General features: G+C 22.1%; 1 protein-coding gene across 2 annotated transcripts; it reads left to right on the top strand.

Moving 5' to 3' along the window:
- Positions 1-1,092: 1,092 nt before the first annotated feature.
- On the top strand, positions 1,093-14,791 carry Bm4637 (Salivary glue protein Sgs-3 precursor, putative; the record flags this gene model as incomplete). 2 transcript variants are annotated; one of them, XM_043075972.1, is made up of 9 exons in its annotated part: positions 1,093-1,215; positions 5,038-5,208; positions 5,462-5,522; positions 7,021-7,187; positions 8,311-8,456; positions 10,206-10,412; positions 10,709-13,836; positions 14,476-14,516; positions 14,687-14,791. In XM_043075972.1, the coding sequence occupies 9 exons, from the start codon at positions 1,093-1,095 to the stop codon at positions 14,789-14,791; spliced, it is 4,149 nt and encodes a 1,382-aa protein (XP_042931906.1). The 2 variants fall into 2 exon arrangements, with proteins under 2 accessions (XP_042931906.1, XP_042931905.1); XM_043075971.1 differs by having other exon boundaries at positions 8,311-8,564.
- Positions 14,792-19,150: the final 4,359 nt, after the last annotated feature.

Here is a 19,150-nt window from a genome sequence, read left to right as displayed (position 1 = left end):
TGTCAACTGTCATAATTTAATTCAAATTTAAATAGTAATTATTTTTGCATTATTTAATTATTCAAGTTCAATTACTAATTATTTTTGCTTTATTTAATTATTCAAATTCAATCACCGATTATTTTTGCATTATTTAATTATTCAAATTCAATCACCGATTATTTTTGCATTGTTTAATTATTCAAGTTCAATTACTAATTTTTTTTGCTTTATTTAATTTTTCAAATTCAATTGCTAATTATTTTTGCTTTACTTAATTATTCAAATTCAATTACCAATTATTTTTGCTTTATTTAATTATTCAAATTCAATTACTAATTATTTTTGCTTTATTTAATTATTCAAATTCAATTACTAATTATTTTTGCATTATTTAATTACATATGAAAAAAATATTTTTCTTTTCTTTTTTTTTTTTGTTTATATTTTTATTTTTCATTTAAAAAAAAAAAAATATTACAATAATAAATTTTTCAAAAAAATGTATTTACGATTGTATATTATAAATAATTTTTAATGATTAAATTTAAAAATTATTTTATTTTCAGGATTCATAATTACTTTACTGTATCAAACAATTATCAAATTTGTTAATTGTTGAAAAAATTTTTTCAATATTATCTGCAAACAAACAAAAAAATAAATAAATAAAAGAGAAGAAAAAAAGGGAGGAAAAAAAAATTAAATTGGAAATTAATTAATATTATACTTTTGGAAATAATTGATATTAATATCTTTTATTATTTTTTTCACATTTAATGCAATATTAAAAATTTATTTATTACTAAAATTTATTGTTTACTTTTTTATGTTGTAAACAAACAAACATTTTCATCATATTCTATCGAAATAGTTAAATCAAATTACATTCCCAAAAAAATAAACACTCATTTTGAACAACAAAAAGAAAACAGAAGAATAAATCAATTTGATTTATCAAATTGATTCATCGATTTATTGATTGATTGATTGATTGATCGATTGATCAGGGAAAAAATTTTTTTTTTTTGGAAATAAAATTTACATTTTTACATATTTATTAATTCTGATAATTACTGCTAAAAAATTTAACTGAGCATCAATTATTCATATATGACTTCCACTATTACAATGAATGACGATTTATTGGATAACTATAATCCATTGTACGATGTACATTTGCGCCAATATTTTGCAATGCCGCATATGCAACGTCATCTAAGGAATATCGGCTTGGTAAGACTTCTCTCTCTCTTTTTGTTTTTGTTTTTTTAAATTAAATTTATTTAAATTAAATTAAATATAAATTCAATTTGATTTTTTTAATTAAATTTAAATTTATTTTTTGTAGATAATACATCTGCTAAATTAATTATATAATTAAAGCTATATTTAAATTTGATTAGTTCATATTTACAATGAAGTTTGATTCATTTATCAAAAAAAATTATTAAATATTAATAAAGGTTAAAATTGGGTAAATTTTTTGCAAAAAAAAAAAAACAAAATTTAAATTTTAATAATTAATAAAATTTTTTTTTGAAAAAAACAAAAAACGACACTTTTATATTTTGCACTAAACTTTTTACTTTTAAAGTACTATCGTAATTTTTTAAATATTTTTTATTTTAATATTTAATATTTTTTTAAAACTTTATTTTAATATTTAATATATTTTTTCAATACTTCATTTTAGTATTTAATATATTTTTTTAAATACTTTATTTTTTAATATATCATTAAACTTTATCCTTTTTTTCTTTTTTTTTTTTTCATTCAAAATGTGAAATTATATTTTGTTTCATTCAAAATTGAATAATTAGTATTTTTTTTTGTAAATAATTGATTACTTACATGATGAAAAGTGAAAATCATATCAATTTAAAAATTCAAAAAAAAAAAAATTCAAAAAATCAATTTGCAAAATTATATTGAATTTTTGTTTAGCATAATTCTCGAATGCTTATTGATCAATTAAATGAAATGAAATTTAAATGTAAAAACATTTTAAAAATATGAAACTAAATTTAAATAAATGTGAATGCATTTTTTATTAATTTAATAAATTTCATATCAAACATCCATAATTTATTATTTTTAATAATGATAAATTAATATTAATTAAAGGAAATTTTATTTTTTTGCTTCATTTTGTTAGTTTTTAAAATTTTATGGTACTGAAATATAAATTAGAAATTATAATTTAAAATTTTTTCAACAATTTTTTTTTTATTTCATTTCAATTTTAATGATAATTAGTTAAATGGGAAATGCTACTTCAAAATATGAAATTAAATTTAAATAAATGTAAAAAATATTTTAGTTAATTTAATTAATTCATATCAAACATCCATAATTTATTATTTTTAACGATGATAATTTATTATTTTTAACGATAATATATTAATCAAAGAAAATTTTATTTTTTTGCTTCATTTTGTTAGTTTGAAAAGTTTATGGTACTAAAATAAAAATTGGAAATTATAATTGAAAAAATTTTTCACCATTTTTTTTTTTTTTTTTTGCTTCATTTCAATTTTTACGACAATTAGTTATTGAAAGTTCAGTTTATCAATCATAAATTAGCGCAAATTGATTTGCTTTTTTCTTTCGTTTGAAAAATTAAATTGAAAAGCAAAAAAATCAAATGCGAAAATGAATTTAAATTAAAAAAAAAAAAAGCGGAAAAATTTTTTTTATCAAAATTTAGGGAAAATTATTTTTTATCAAAATTTACAGTTTTATTCAACAACTATTCGAGTAATTTCAAAAAAAAAAAAAATTCTATTTTTTTTTATTTTTAAATAATTTATTAGTTTTTTTTTTTCTTTTGTTGTTGTATCTTTTCTTTTTACGGTTGAATAATAAATTATTGAAAAATTATTTTAATAATTTTTTATTATAATAATTTTTTGAGAAATTATTTTAATAATCATAAAAATATTTCTTTAACTTTTGTGATTATAGAGAAGAAGTAAACAAAATATGTTTCAATTTTAAATTATTTTTTTTTTTTGAATAAAATAAAGTTTAATTTAATTACTGGGAGAAAAACAAAATGAAATGGATTATTTTTAAGTTACAAAAGCTATTAAAACAAACATTATAGTAATTTATTTTAAATTTTAAATTTATAAAATATGAAATTTAATTGATAAACTATTATTCCATAAATATTTATTGTCAATTTTTTCTTTTTTTTGTAAATAATATCACAAAATATTTGTCATTATAAGATTGAATTTAGAATTAAATATAATGGTTAAAAAATAATAATTATTATTATTAAAATTCAACTAATTATAAAATATGAAAAAAGTTGAGTGCATGAAAATTAATAAACTTATAAAAAAAATTGTATATAATTTATTTTTTTTTTTCAATATTTACAAAAATTTCACAAAAAGTTATACATATATTTTTATAGAACGAATTTTGATTAAAAATTTGTTATTAAATTTACAAAATTTATTATTGAATTTAATTCGAAGGAAATCAAAAAACGATAAAACATATTTGTATACTTTGATTAAAACTTAAATAGAAATTGAATGATTGAATTGAAGTGATTGCTTTGATCACTTCATTATCACTATTTGTTTGACCATTGATCATTTCATTATCACTGATCGCTCTGATCATTTTATTATCACTGGTTGCATGATCATCTCATTTGCTCTGATTATTTCATTATCATTGACTGCCTTGATCACTTCATTATCACTGAGTGCTTTGATCACTTTATTATCACTGTTTGCTTGACCATTGATCATCTTATTATCACTGATCACTCTGATCATTTCATTACCACTGATTGCTCTGATTATTTGATTATCATTGATTTCTTGATCGTTTCATCATCACTTATCGCTGTGATCATTTCGTTATCACTCATTTCTTGATCATTTCATCATCATTGATTGCTTTGATGCCTTGATCACTTCATTATCATTGATCGCTAAGATCACTTCATTATCACCGATTTCTTGATCATTCTATTGTCACTCATCGCTTGATCATCTCATTATCACTGACTGCTTTGATCATTTTATCATCATTGATTACTCTGATCATTTTGTTATCATCGATTTCTTGATCATTCCATCGTCACTGATTGCTCTGATCATTTAATTATCACTGATTGCTTTAATCATTCCATTATCATTGATTGCTGTGATCATTTCACTTTCATCGATTTCTTGATCATTTCATCATCACTGATTGCTCTGATCATTTCATTATCACTGATTGCTTTAATCATTCCACTATCATTGATTGCTCTGATCATTTTATTATCACTGATTGCTTTAATCATTCCACTATCATTGATTGCTCTGATCATTTCACTTTCATTGATTTCTTGATCATTTCATTATCATTGATTGCTCTGATCATTTTATTATCATCGATTTCTTGATCATTTCATTATCATTGATTGCTCTGATCATTTTATTATCATCGATTTCTTGATCACTTCATTATCATTGATCGCTAAGATCACTTCATTATCACCGATTTCTTGATCATTCTATTGTCACTCATCGCTTGATCATCTCATTATCACTGACTGCTTTGATCATTTTATCATCATTGATTACTCTGATCATTTTGTTATCATCGATTTCTTGATCATTCCATCGTCACTGATTGCTCTGATCATTTAATTATCACTGATTGCTTTAATCATTCCATTATCATTGATTGCTGTGATCATTTCACTTTCATCGATTTCTTGATCATTCCATCATCACTGATTGCTCTGATCACTTCATTATCACTGATTGCTTTTGTCATTCCATTATCATTGATTGCTCTGATCACTTCATTATCACTGATTGCTTTTATCATTCCATTATCATTGATTGCTCTGATCATTTTGTTATCATCGATTTCTTGATCATTCCATCATCACTGATTGCTCTGATCATTTTATTATCATCGATTTCTTGATCATTTCATTATCATTGATTGCTCTGATCATTTTATTATCATCGATTTCTTGATCATTTCATTATCATTGATTGCTCTGATCACTTCATTATTATTAATTCATTTTAGCTGGATGATATCAGAAATGGTGAAAATGAAGATAACAGAGATAGTAATAAACAGCGTCACACAATGATCGATAAAATGCTACGAAATCGTGAAGCTGAATTGCAGAAATATGCCGACTTGCAGCGCAAGTTGCATGCAGCGGAAAAAATTGAAATCTGCCGTAGGATAAGAGTTCATCATTTTATCTTTACACTTTCTTTTTTTAAAAAACTTTTGCAAAAAAAAATTAATTTAAAATTTGTTGTATTTCTCGTTTAGCCAAGAATTTAAATTAAAAAAGAAATTTAACTTTGTTACTTAAGTTTTTTTTTTCTTTTGTAACAAAATATAAAAATATTTTATTAATGTTTACATTGTTAAATTAATTAATTTTAGATATTTAAATTAATTTTAGATATTTGAAAATTATTAATTAATAATTTAGAGTGGTACAGCAAGTCCAAGTGATTGTCATCGAGCAAAACCTTCTCGTAGTCTCAGTCGAGGTAAGCATTTATCATTTTTGTTAATTTAATATAATTCAATTTAATTATAATCAAATAAGCAAAAATTTATTTCCTAATAAAATTTTTAAAATAATTTTTTTTTTGCCACTTAGATTATCACTAGTGATAAGCATGTTTACTTATTTTGTCACTTAATTGACTACTCTATTAAAGTCTCATTCTTTTTCTTTTCTTTTCATTTTAAATTATCATTACTGATAAGTGTGTTTACTTATTTTATCACTTATTTATTTGATTACTCCATTAAAGTTATTCTTTACGGATCAAAATTTTTTGATTAATAAAAAAAATGAAATAACATTTGATATAATTGTTGATTTGTTTATATCTTAAATTTAGTTTATCATTTAGAAATATTTTAACTGGGATTACTTTACCCAGATATTACCCTTACTAATCTTTTTTATCATATTCTAATTTAGAGTAGTAATAATTGCATAGTAAATAGTTCAAATGATAAGTTAACTTTTACAAACAATATCTTACATACACTTATTTTTAATAAATTAATCAAATAACTAGGCGAAAAAAGCTTCTAATAGTTATTTGTTTATTGTTTACTTATTTTGTCACTTATTTGATTACTCCATTAAAATAATTACTTATTCATCTTTTTTTATCTTAAATTATCATCAGTGATAAGTGTGTGTTCACTTATTTTATCACTTACTTATTCAACTACTCCATTACAGTAATTGCCCATTCATTTCTTCTTTTTGATTTTAAATTATTATCAGTGATAAGTATGTTTACTTATTTTATCACTTAATGGACTACTCTATTAAAGTCTCATTCATTTCTTTTTTTGATTTTAAATTATTATCAGTGATAAGTATGTTTATTTATTTTATCACTTAATGGACTACTCTATTAAAGTCTCATTCATTTTCTTTTCTTTTGATTTTAAATTATCATTAGTGATTATTTTATCAATTATTTGACTATTCTGTTAAAGTAATTAACTCAATCATCTTTTTTTATCTTAAATTATCACTAGTGATAAGTATGTTTACTTATTTTCTCACTTACTTATTTAATTACTCTATTAAAGTAATTGCTCATTCAAGTATGTTTGCTTATTTTATCACTTATCTATTTCACTACTCTATTAAACTAATTACTCATTCATTTGTCTTTCCTTTTGATTTTAAATTATCATCAATGATAAGTGTAGTTGTAATCAATTAATTCATTACCTGTCCAAGCTACAAAAGTAAATATTTGTTATCAATGAATAAAAGAAAGAAAAAAAAAAAAAAAAAAAACTGCAAATATAATTTGAATACTGTAAATTAAATTGAAATAAGAAAAAAAATTAACCATTTAATTTATTTGAAAATAAAAACAAAATAAAAGAAAATTTAACTAAAGAAATACAATTTAGTCTTATTCTATCTTTTTTTTTTTCTTTAAATAATATTTTCAATTAATAATTTAAAAAAATTTTTTTTTTGTTAATTTTTTTTTTTTTTAACAGGGCGTTATATCAAAAGATCAAGAAGGCGACGATCATCAGCTAGTATTGATGATAAAAATTTGGTGCAAAAAATTGAAGCAGAAAATGAGGAACCAATGTATGAAAATCCATCGTTGGTTTATAATAGACTATCAACAAATATACTCAAATATCGATATTTGCATAAGGTTAAAGTTGAAAATTTTAATTAGAAATTAAATCAAAGAAAATATATGATATAAATGATAAGAAATGATTGTAGATTTATTGATGTTTACCTATTTAAAATTTATTTATTTATTTGTTATCTGTTTAAAACATTAATGTTTACTGATTTAAAACTTATTTAAATGTTTAATTAATGTTTACTTACTTAAAATTATAAAAAAGTCTTGTTGTTAAACCAAATAATATTTATTATTAAATTAAAAAAAGAAGAGAGACCGATATTTGCATAAGGTTAAAGTTGAAAATTTTAATTAGAAATTAAATCAAAGAAAATATATGATATAAATGATAAGAAATGATTGTAGATTTATTGATGTTTACTTGGTTAAAATATTAATGTTTACTGATTTAAAAGTTTAATTAATGTTTACTTATTTGAAATTATAAAAAGTCTCGTTGTTAACCAAATAATATTTATTATTAAATTAAAAAAAGAAGAGAGACCGATATTTGCGTAAGGTTAAAGTTGAAAATTTTGATTAGAAATTAAATCAAAGAAAATATATGATATAAATGATAAGAAATGTTTGTAAATTTATTAATGTTTACTTATTTAAAATTTATTTATTACTTATTTAAAATATTAATGTTTACTGATTTAAAATTATAAAAAGTGTTGTTGTCAAATTAAATAATATTTATTATTAAGTTAAAAAAAGAAGAAAGATCGATATTTTGCATAAGGTTAAAGTTGAAAATTTTAATTGTAAATTATATCAAAGAAAATATATGATATAAATGATAAGGAATGATTGTAGATTTATCAAATATTTACTTATTTAAAATTATGAAAAGTCTTGTTGTTAAACTAAATAATATTTATTATTGAACAAAAAAGAAAGAAAGATCGATAAAGTCAAAATTAAAAAAATTTAATTAAAAATTATATTAAAGAAAAGAAATGATAAAAAAAATAATTTTAGATTAATCAATTTTTACTTATTTAAAATTATGAAAAGTCTTATTATCAAATTAAATAAATATTGACAATTAAATTAAATGAAAGTGGAAGAAAAAAAGTTTAAGTAAAAATAAATTTTTTTTAAATTTATAATTTTATAATTTGATTTTATTTTTTTGAAGTTGGATGACGAAACATTAGCTCTATACATGCAACAACTACGACGACAATTGAGCCGTTTGGAACGTTTCCGCCAAGTTTCATTTGGTCCATTCTCGGTTGCACGACATCAAAATGATCCTCAAGTGTCCTGGTTCTTCAGGCGCAGGTCACTACCCAGTTTGACCGATCCTACGTCTACCAATACTACCAATACTACCACTACTATTACATCTTCCACCACACAAACCAATATTTATGAACAACCTTCTTTGAGGTATTCAAAAACAAAACAAAACAACCACCACAACAAAAAAAAAAAAAAAAAAAACCACTGAAATTACTAAATTTTGATCAAATATCCTACCATCAATTAATAAAAATTTGTTTTCCTTTCCTTTTTTTTTTTTAGTTATCAAAAAATTTAAAAAAAAAAGATGAAAAAATAAAAAAAAAAAACAATGCTATTGTTGTAAACAAATAGAATAGCTATAAAAAAAAAAAAAAAAGAACAACAACAAGAAAGGAAGAAAATTTCTTTTTTTAATTTCATCCATATTTACACTAAAATAGATTATTTTTTTTTTTGCATATAATTTAGGAATTAATTTTTAGCCATTCTTCTTTTTTTGATTCTAGAAATAATTTAATTCTTAATTAGATTATTTTTTTTTTGTGTACTTGAACTTAGGAATTAATTTTTAACTATTTTTTCTTTTTTTAATTCTATAAATAATTTTATTCCCAATGAATAGATTCTTTAGTACAATTGATCAATTTCAATAAGTAAACAAAATGAACATTCGGAAATAAATAAAATTTTTGTGTCATTTATTAGATTAAAATTAGCATTGGAATTATTCTGGATCATATGATATAATAGATTTTATTTATTATTGTAAATAATAAATTGTAAACATTATTGTAAACAGGTGTGATAGCTATGAAAAGGTAAAATATTGTCAACAATATTGTTATAATAATTTGGTATATCTTATAAAAAATGAATAAATTTATAGCATTAAAATTAAAATTATCATTTTTTAAAATTTAATTGAAAATAAAAATTAATAAATTAAAATAAAATTATTATTTATCAAGTTAATTTGAAATAAAATTTTAAAAATTTTAAATAAAACTATCATTTATCAATTTAATTTATGCAGCGAACAATAAAACAATGATAATATTATTTACTTTTATATATTTTTAATAAAAAAAAAATTAAATAGAAAAATAAAACAATGTGTAAAAAAAAAGAGATGTAAAATATTTAAATTTCTTTCTTTCATTTTTTTACAATTTTTTTTTTTTAATTAAAATTTTTGTCCTAAAAATTTTTATTCATACAATTGTGCATCATGCAAAGTGGAAAAAAAATAATCATTTCAAGTATATTATTATAATTAGATATAAAAAAAAATTGCAGAAATTTTTTAATTCTAAAATATTAATTATTTATATATTAATTATAGCCAAAAAAAATTTTTTGAAATGTAAATGAAAGTTTTTTAAATTTAGCAAATTAACAAATTATTTTATTTCTTAAATGAAGATTAATAAATTAAAATTGTTATCATCAACCTATCCTGCTGTAATTTTTTTATATTTTTTGAGAAAAGTAATTATTAAATGTATATTAAAATTAAAATCTTTTAAATTTTTTATAATTCTTTTACATTTCTTTTTTTTTTTGAATTTTCTTTTAGATCTTTTAAAATTTTTTACATTTTTATAATTTATTAACAATATTATTAGCTTATTTTGAACTTTTTTTTTTTGTATAATTTAATAAAATAAATCTTTTAAAATGAGAAAAACTGAAAGAAAAAAAAGAAAGAAAACTAAAAAATTTTTTTTTTTAAATTTCTTTTTTATTTTTATTAATTTAATTTTTTCTTTTTTTTTTTTTTTTCAGAAGTATTCAATCATTAAATCAACATCGTAGTCGTTCAACTAAACCACAATCATCGAGAAGTGGTATATCTGATAATTCATATGTTAACAACCGTTTACAATCAAAACGACAACTTAGTACTGATAATAACACTCGCTTATCAGTAACTTTATCAAATGTAAAAAGTAGTGGTGCATCAGATATTATCAAAACATCGCGCGCAAAAAAGTAAATTATTGTTAATTTAATTCCCTTTTTTTTTTTAAATTTACCAATCAATCAAATTTTTAATCCCTTTAAAAAACTTTTTGATAACTTTTTTTCTATTTGATAAGTATTTTATATTTGATAACTTTTTTATGTTTGATAAGTACTTCTATTTGATAAGTATTCGATTAAAAATACATTTATTTCATAAAATATAAAAATTTTAACTAATTTTAATTTTTTAAAAAAAAAAATTTTAGCCGATTTTAAAGATTTATTTGAGATGAGAAAAAAAAAAAAAACTTTTTTTTTTGTAGGACAACAACGCCAGGAAAAAAAGTTGCGCAAAAAAAGACAATAACGCCAACAACGCCAACAACAACAACATTAACAGGACATAAATTATTAGAAGTGGATGATGATAGAATGAAATCGAAAACTGATCCGGAATTAGGAAATGATGCTGACTTGAAGACAACAATGGAAATTATTGAACATAGAAGTGACGAATCAGCATTAAATTATGATGATGAAAGAGAAATGTATTCCGGTATTACATCACCGGAAAGTATTGATTTAAAAATTGAAAAAGGAGCAATATCAGCAAAATCACTTTCATCAATGAATAATTTTTCAACACTATCAATAAATGATGAGCAGAGAATTCAATCGACTGTATCACAACAACTGATTACGGAATCAGAAGCAAAATTTAAGCAATTAGAAATTAAACATTTGGAAAGTTCAAATTTATCATTTGATGATTTATCAACAGAAATTTCAAAGAAGACAGAATTTGAAATAGCTGATCTATCATCAGCTGATGCTTCATCTGTTATTTCAAAATGGAAAAGAACGGATGATGAAGTTGAAAATTTGATGATGAGTCATCGAACTTCAATTGATTCCATACCAAATGATAGTGATTCACAGGAAATGATATTATCTGATGAGATTGATGATGATGCTGCTGCTGATGATGATCAATGTTTAGCTAAAATTGGAATGAAAATGGAAAAGAAGACAAAACAATTAGCTAGAGGTCAAAGTTCAATTGATCAAAGAAAAATTACACAAATTGATAGTAAACAAAATCAATCAATTTATCATTCAGATGAAAGATTAGATAAATTATCATCAGTGGATGATAAAATGATAGATGAAAATTTTGAAAAAATTAATGAAATTATTTCATCACCAGCACGAATGAACATTTTAGAATCGAAATCGGAATTGCAGACGGATAAACAATCGGAAATTGATAATACTAAGAAACATATTGAAATACCTGAAATAACACATGCAGTTTTTACTGAAACAATAGCAAGGGAAGAAATTCAAATGGATAAAACGGATACGGAATATGATGTAGATGAATTTGTTGCAATTAATGGTGAAATTTTAGAGATATCATCAGAAGGAAAATTGGAAGGAGATGATTCAGTTGTAATATCGGAAATCTATTCCGTAGATCAGGCAAAAGAAATTCCCGCTACAGAAGAAAAGCTAACCGAATTTGTAACGGATGATTCGATTCCGGTTAGCAAAAATTCGGCATCAGCAGAAAAACTTTGCTCTGTTGGTGCAATAGAAGATGTATGTTATACAGAAATTGAATTTTCAGATGATCAGGAATGCCGTAATGATTTTACGGAATTAAACAAGACTGAATATTCGGTTGATCAAGGTACAGAAGACTGTAATGTTGAGAGATTATCAAAATTACCGGAACTAATATCAACGCCAGTTCGGAAAATGTCTGAGTCACCGGAACTAATGCCAACGTCAATAACGGAAACAAACAATGAATCATTTGAGTTGCCAAAATCGGAAAGTTCATTTGAACAATTGGATGATCCGGTAGAAAATGAACAGCAAATAACTGCTGATGCTGAACATTTGGGTGAAAAAATTGAAATTGCAACAAAAAATAATGAATTGGAATCGGTGAAAGATCTTTTTCAAGTGGAACAATTTCCGGAATTTCTCATCGATAAACAGTTAAAATATCAGGAAACAACTACAGCAACTGAAAACAAAATAATTGATAAAAATTTTGATGCAAAAATTCAACAATGTGATACTGATATAGACGATCATCTAAATTTTAATAATAAGCATCAAAGTGATGAAAAACCGGAATCATTTATTGTTTCATCCGAATCGTCTACTTTAATTTCCGATATTCCGGTCAATGATACATCATCCTTAATTGAAAAATCTCATTCTAGAATACAGGATGAAATTACTGAAAATATGACACTACAAGAGCAAACGAAAAGGTTATTACATGAAATGGAAATTTCAGAAGTAGAAGGAACAGCCGGAATAGAGCCGGAAAGAGGCGGAATTCAGGGTATTCTACAAACTGAATCAGAAGCATCAAAATCACCTGAATCTATCACTCAACAATCCATCAAAAGTTTCGATAATAAAATAACTGAAGCAAGTAACACTGAAACAATTGTGTTAGCTAAACCTGAAATGATTACAACACCAGTAAAAGGAAAACTTCCGGAATCAATATTATTGAATCCTGAAAATTTAATAATTGATGGATTAACAAATAAATTTGAACCTGTAATTTCTGGTATGCAAGATGTTCAACCGTTTATTCTAACTTCACTTGAAACAATAAAACACGAAACAGATGATCAGATCAATACTTTCACTTTGAATAGGTCAATCACTGATACTGATCATTCTTTTGAAAACAACTATTCAACAGAAAATGTTATCAGTGATAAGAGCATTGATAAAATGAATGGAACAGAAATGGAATCTGATTTATCTGAATGCATTGAAAATTCATTGATATCAACAATTCCACGCTCAGATGTATCATCGATTGAATTAAATGCTCTCGAAGAAAATTCAATGATTTCGCGACAAGTTATATCAGAATGTAGTCGAGAAGAAATTGAAAAAAATGAAATATTAGCTGAGGAAAATGATAATGTTATTATCAGTGATAAAGAAGAAAAGAAATTATCATCGAAATTATTTGCGCCAAAAGATTTCGAGAAAATATCTAATACAATAAATTCTAGATGCAATGAAGGAATTCCGAAAATTGTTGTTTGTAGTGATGAAACGACAATTTCAGATCTTGATAATATGAGAAAAATGATAACAATGCAAACTGATAACGAAGCAATCAAACAATCAATGATAATAGAGAAAGATAATGCTAAAATGATGGATCCGGAATATTCCGGAATATCTACGAATGAACCGGAAAAAGTGAATGAGATGAAACAATCGATGAAAGAGCAGCTAAATGACTTTTTGGAACAATATATGAATGATATAATACAAAATATTGCAGAATTAACTGATGAAAGAATTGAAAAACGTAAAATATCAAAAGATGAAATTGAAAAAATTGCTAAAACTGAATCTGTTGTTCCTGAATGCATTCCGGAATGTGGAACTCAATTTACAGGTACTGATTTATCAAAATTAAAATCAGATGAGAAAGTGCAAAGATCAGTGGAAAATTCGCATTCTGAATGTAACATTGCTTCATCAATGCTTACAGATGAAATGATTAATTCTGATAAGAATATGATAATATCCGAATCAAATGGTATTATCAGTGAACAAATGAACATATCAGTTCCTTATCAGAGCAGTGATAATGCTCAGGATGAATATATGTTAAGTGAATGTGAATCAAATGTTAGAAATAGTATTTCTCTACAACAAGTAACAAATTCTATTGTTGATGAATTTCCGGAATGTATCAAACAGGAATTGAAATTGGAAAATAGAAAATTCAAAAATGAAATTTCTCAAGCTACTAATGATATCACAACAAAATATTGCTATTTAATCAGTGGTTTAACAGCAGATGGTCAATTAATTTTAAATTCAATAAATGAATCAATTGAGAATGAATTTAACAATTATTTTCCATCAAATATAGACACTTTCATGTGTGATAATGATAAAATTCCATTGATAACTGATAAAAATGGAAATCCAGAAGTGCGAATTTGCAATATGCAAAATATTCAAACAATAAATTTACTTAATGAATCAAAAAATATTTGTTCAGCTGATATGAATGCAAATATTTCAGCAATGCAAGAAACATTTCATATGAAATCAATGAAATATGAGGTTTGTTTACGTTTTAAATTAATTTTAATTTGTTTTTAATTTTTGTTTATTCATTCATTTCTTAATTCTTTAAAATTTCAAATTAATTAGAATTGAATAAAAAAATTTTTTCTTAAAAAAAATCATTAAGTTAAAAAAATTTAATTATTTTTTTAAATTTTTTTATGTAGGAAGAAACGGAAGAATGCAATATGCTAAGTGATCAGCAACTATTATTGGAGCAAAGTAATACAGGAGCGGAAGAACAGGAAGTTATCACTGTAAACAGTAAGTGATTTAGTGATAATGACAAATAGTAATCAGAAGTTATCACTGTAAACAATAAGTGGTTTAGTGATAATGACAAATAGTAATCAGAAGTTATCACTGTAAACAATAAGTGGTTTAGTGATAATGACAAATAGTAATCAGAAGTTATCACTGTAAACAGTAAGTGATTTAGTGATAATGACAAATAGTAATCAGAAGTTATCACTGTAAACAATAAGTGGTTTAGTGATAATGACAAATAGTAATCAGAAGTTATCACTGTAAACAGTAAGTGATTTAGTGATAATGACAAATAGTAATCAGAAGTTATCACTGTAAACAATAAGTGGTTTAGCGATAAAGATAAATAGTAATTAGAAGTTATCACTGTAAATAGTAATATTTTAGTGATAATCATAAAAGCAATTATCAGTGATAAATAGTAATTAGAGAAATAATATAAAAGAATTTATTCTTATCATTCATATCTCTCACAGAAAGTATTTTAGTGATAATGATAAAGGCAGTTATCAATAATAAGCTGTAATTAAGAACGAATTAAAAAATAAAAATTATTCTTATCATTCGTACTCGCAAACAGTAGGTGTTTTAGTGATAATGATAAAGGCAATTATCAGTAATAAATAGTAATTAGAAAAATAAGAAGAAAATAAAATTTACTCTTATCATTTATACCTCTTAAACAGTAAGTGTTTTAGTGATAATGATAAAGGCAATTATCAGTGATAAATAGTAATTACGGAAATAATAGAAAAATTAAACTTATTCTTATCATTTATGTCTCTTATAACTGAAAAAAAAACATTCATTTAACAGTAATATTTTAAAAATGATAAAACAATGGCTTTATCACTCATTTTTTTTATCAGCCAGAAAATTTATCAAATTTATTAATTCAATATAAAATAAACTAATATATTACATTTACTATTTTTAAAATTAAATTTTGAAATTACAAAGTTTAAGATGAATTTTTATCTTTAGAAAGATATATTACTGTGATAATTTTTTAATAAATAAAATAATATTCATTTATCTAATATCAGAAGTAATGAATTTCAGTATTATTTCAGGTTTCCTTTTTTTTTTTTTTTTTTCAGGAGAACATTCTATCAGTTAAACGATTGGAAAATCACAAAAAGATGAATGAATGAAAATGGTTGAAATAAAAAATTCAATGATATAGATAATTCCTGAAAAAAAAATAAACTTTTTTTTCATTTTTTTTTTTTATCAAAAATTCAAAAAAAAAAAAGAATCTTTTTTAAATAATTGTTTATTTGTTTATTTTTCAACACAACGAATACTCTGAAATTCACATTTTTATTTTTAATTTAATTTAATTTTTTTTTTTCTCACTTTTGTTATTTATATTTAATTTAAGAGAAAATTAATTATCATAATGCATTTTGTAATTAATATCATACAGTGATATTTGGATTAAATTGCATTATAACTTTAAATAGATAATAATTTTATCATTTTTATCAATTTAAAAGAGTGAGAAGGAGAGAGAGAGAGAGAGAAAGAAAGAAAGGAAAAAAGAAGGGCAAATTTCTTTTTAAAATACGTTTTTTATGAAATTTCTCAGCTATTTATTAGTAATATAAATTTGTATTCCAAAAATGAATTGTTGTTATTTAAAAAAAAAAGTTCAATTAATTTTTGAAATTGTGGAAGAGTAAAGTTTAATTTTTGTAAAAATTTATAAATAAAACTTACGATAGAATGAAAAAAAAAAATTATTAATATATTCAATTTTTTTCTTTTCAAAATTTTTTAGCAAAAAAAGAAAATTTCATTTTGTTTTTTTGCTAATATCAGAAAAAAAAAAAAAAGGATTTTGCTAAAATAATGCTAGACATAAAGTCTTTTTTTATTAAATTTAAAATTAACAAAAAAAAAATTTTGAGAATTTCAAGCTTATCGTTTATTAAATTTATTTTAGAATAAAATAAAAACGGAATGAAAGAAAAAATGATAAATGAATTTGATAAAAATGATAAAATATTTATTTTACTGATATATATTTTTACAGGAATAGTAATATCTGAGATGTTAAAATGTTTGAAATGTTGTTGAAATTATAAAATGTAAATGTGTAATTGTTATTTTGAATGAAATGAAATTGTCTTCAAATATTTTAAATAATTTTTAATAGAAATTAAAAGTGCTATTTTATACCAATTAATATTATGAATTAATAATCAAATGATCAGTAATAATTTTAGAAAAATATCATTGAAATATTATTCAAATTTTGTTATTCATTTCATTCTTCATTAAAAATTATTTATTACAATTAAAATAGAATGAATTATTTTTGTTTGTTATAAAAAATGAGAAAAATTCTTTTTTTTTTCTTAAACTTTTTTATTTATTGATTGATTAGTTAATTAATTAATTAATCAATTATTTTTATATTCATTATTTTGATGTACAAAATATTTGGAAATTTCTCAAAAATTCCTTTTCTTTTAAAAAAAAAATTTCTTTTTTCTTTTTGTTTATATGTTGAAATATTAGTTTAGTATCTAAACTATCATCATTTTGTTTTTTTTTTTTTAAGTATTTATGTTTTTAGGTATTGTATTTTCCAGTATAAAATATTGTTTTGTTATTCTGATTGATTTTTCATTCACAATTTTTTCATTAATTGAAGTAAGTAAAAGTTAAAAGTATAAGTAACTTCTGGTAATATATAACTTTGGGTAAGTTGTAGTAACTTCTGGTAACAAAACTTTGGGTAATAATAGTTTTAACAATGTATTTGGGCTATGGTACCAGCCAAAGGTCATAGGTCATATAATGCAATTAGCATATGGTAGTGAATGTTGTGATCGATCCTTCTTTCACAATTTTTTTATTAATTGAAGTAAGTAAAAGTTAAAAGTAAAAGTAACTTCTGGTAATATATAACTTTGGGTAGGTTATAGTAACTTTCGGTAACAAGAGTTTTGGCAATGTAATTGGGCCATGGTACCAGCACTACAGTTGGCCTGTATTTTGCCAGAGGTCATAGTTCATATAATACTATTGGCATACGTTAGTAAATATATTTCCCATTTGTGAGCTGCTATCTTCCATTGAAATTTTCATTTATGAGGAAGAAATACGAAAAAATATTTTGCATAAAATATTTGAACCATCTTGGCTAATCCGTAAAGAATCCGGAACAGGATCAGACTAGAAACGTTACTATTAATGATATGATAGATATACAAGTAATTTCAGGAATTGCCATATCATTTTAGGATATTTTTAAGTAAGATACCATATCATTTAGGATATTTTTAAGTAAGATATCTTATCATTTAGAATATTTTTAAGTAAGATATCTTATCATTTAGAATATTTTTAAGTAAGATATCTTATCATTTAGAATATTTTTAAGTAAGATATCTTATCATTAAAATATTTTTAAGTAAGATATCTTATCATTTAGAATATTTTTAAGTAAGATATCTTATCATTTAGAATATTTTTAAGTAAGATAACTTATCATTTAGGATAAGTAAGATATCATATTATTTAGGATATTTTTGAGTAAGATATGATATCATTTAGGATATTTAAGTAAGATTTAATAACATATTTTAGGCATAAAAATTTTATTTCGAATTCATTTACATTCTTTTTCTAATTGATCCTAAAATTAATTTTATTTTTACCACTGAAAAAAGCGCCGCAAAGTGGAAGAGAGAAAAAAAAAAAAACTTTTCGAAAATATTTGGTAAAAAAAAAAAAAATAAATAAATAAGCAAATTAAAATATGAATAATAGATATTGTAATGCTGAAATAAAATGTATTTTATTAATTCTAAATCATTTTATTTATACAATCAAAGCGCAAATTGTCTTTTTCCAAAATGTATAAATTATTAATGGAAATGATCGAAGCGGTGATGAACAATTTGCTTGCAAAATTTTCATTTAAATTTGAAAAACATTTTAATTGATTGGTGCTTTTTCCATAATTTCCCTCAAAAACCTCTTTTTCTTTCTTTTTTAAAATGAAATTAAAATTTTTGCATTGCTACAAATATATTATTTGTTAAGTTAATTAGTTTTTTAAATTGTTAAAATTTCATTTCTATACGAGAATGATTAAAATATTAGAATCCTCGAGAAAAACAAAAGATCAAAAATTTTACAGCAAAGCATTTTTTTTTTTTTTAAATGATAACAAATACTTTTAATTTTCTTAACATATTAATAAGTAATAATTTTTTTTTTTTAATTATTAAATCTTTTATTTATATTTATTTGCTAATTTTAGGTTACTTAATTTGTTCATTTTAGAATTTGCTTGTTTATAGTTATCGATTTTATAGTTATTTGTTTTATTTGTTCATTCTTTTTTT

The sequence above is a fragment of the Brugia malayi genome, assembly GCF_000002995.4.
Source record: "Brugia malayi strain FR3 genome assembly, contig: Bm_v4_ChrX_scaffold_001, whole genome shotgun sequence".
Lineage (NCBI taxonomy): Eukaryota > Metazoa > Nematoda > Chromadorea > Rhabditida > Onchocercidae > Brugia > Brugia malayi.
This window is presented reverse-complemented; position numbering and strand designations above follow the sequence as displayed.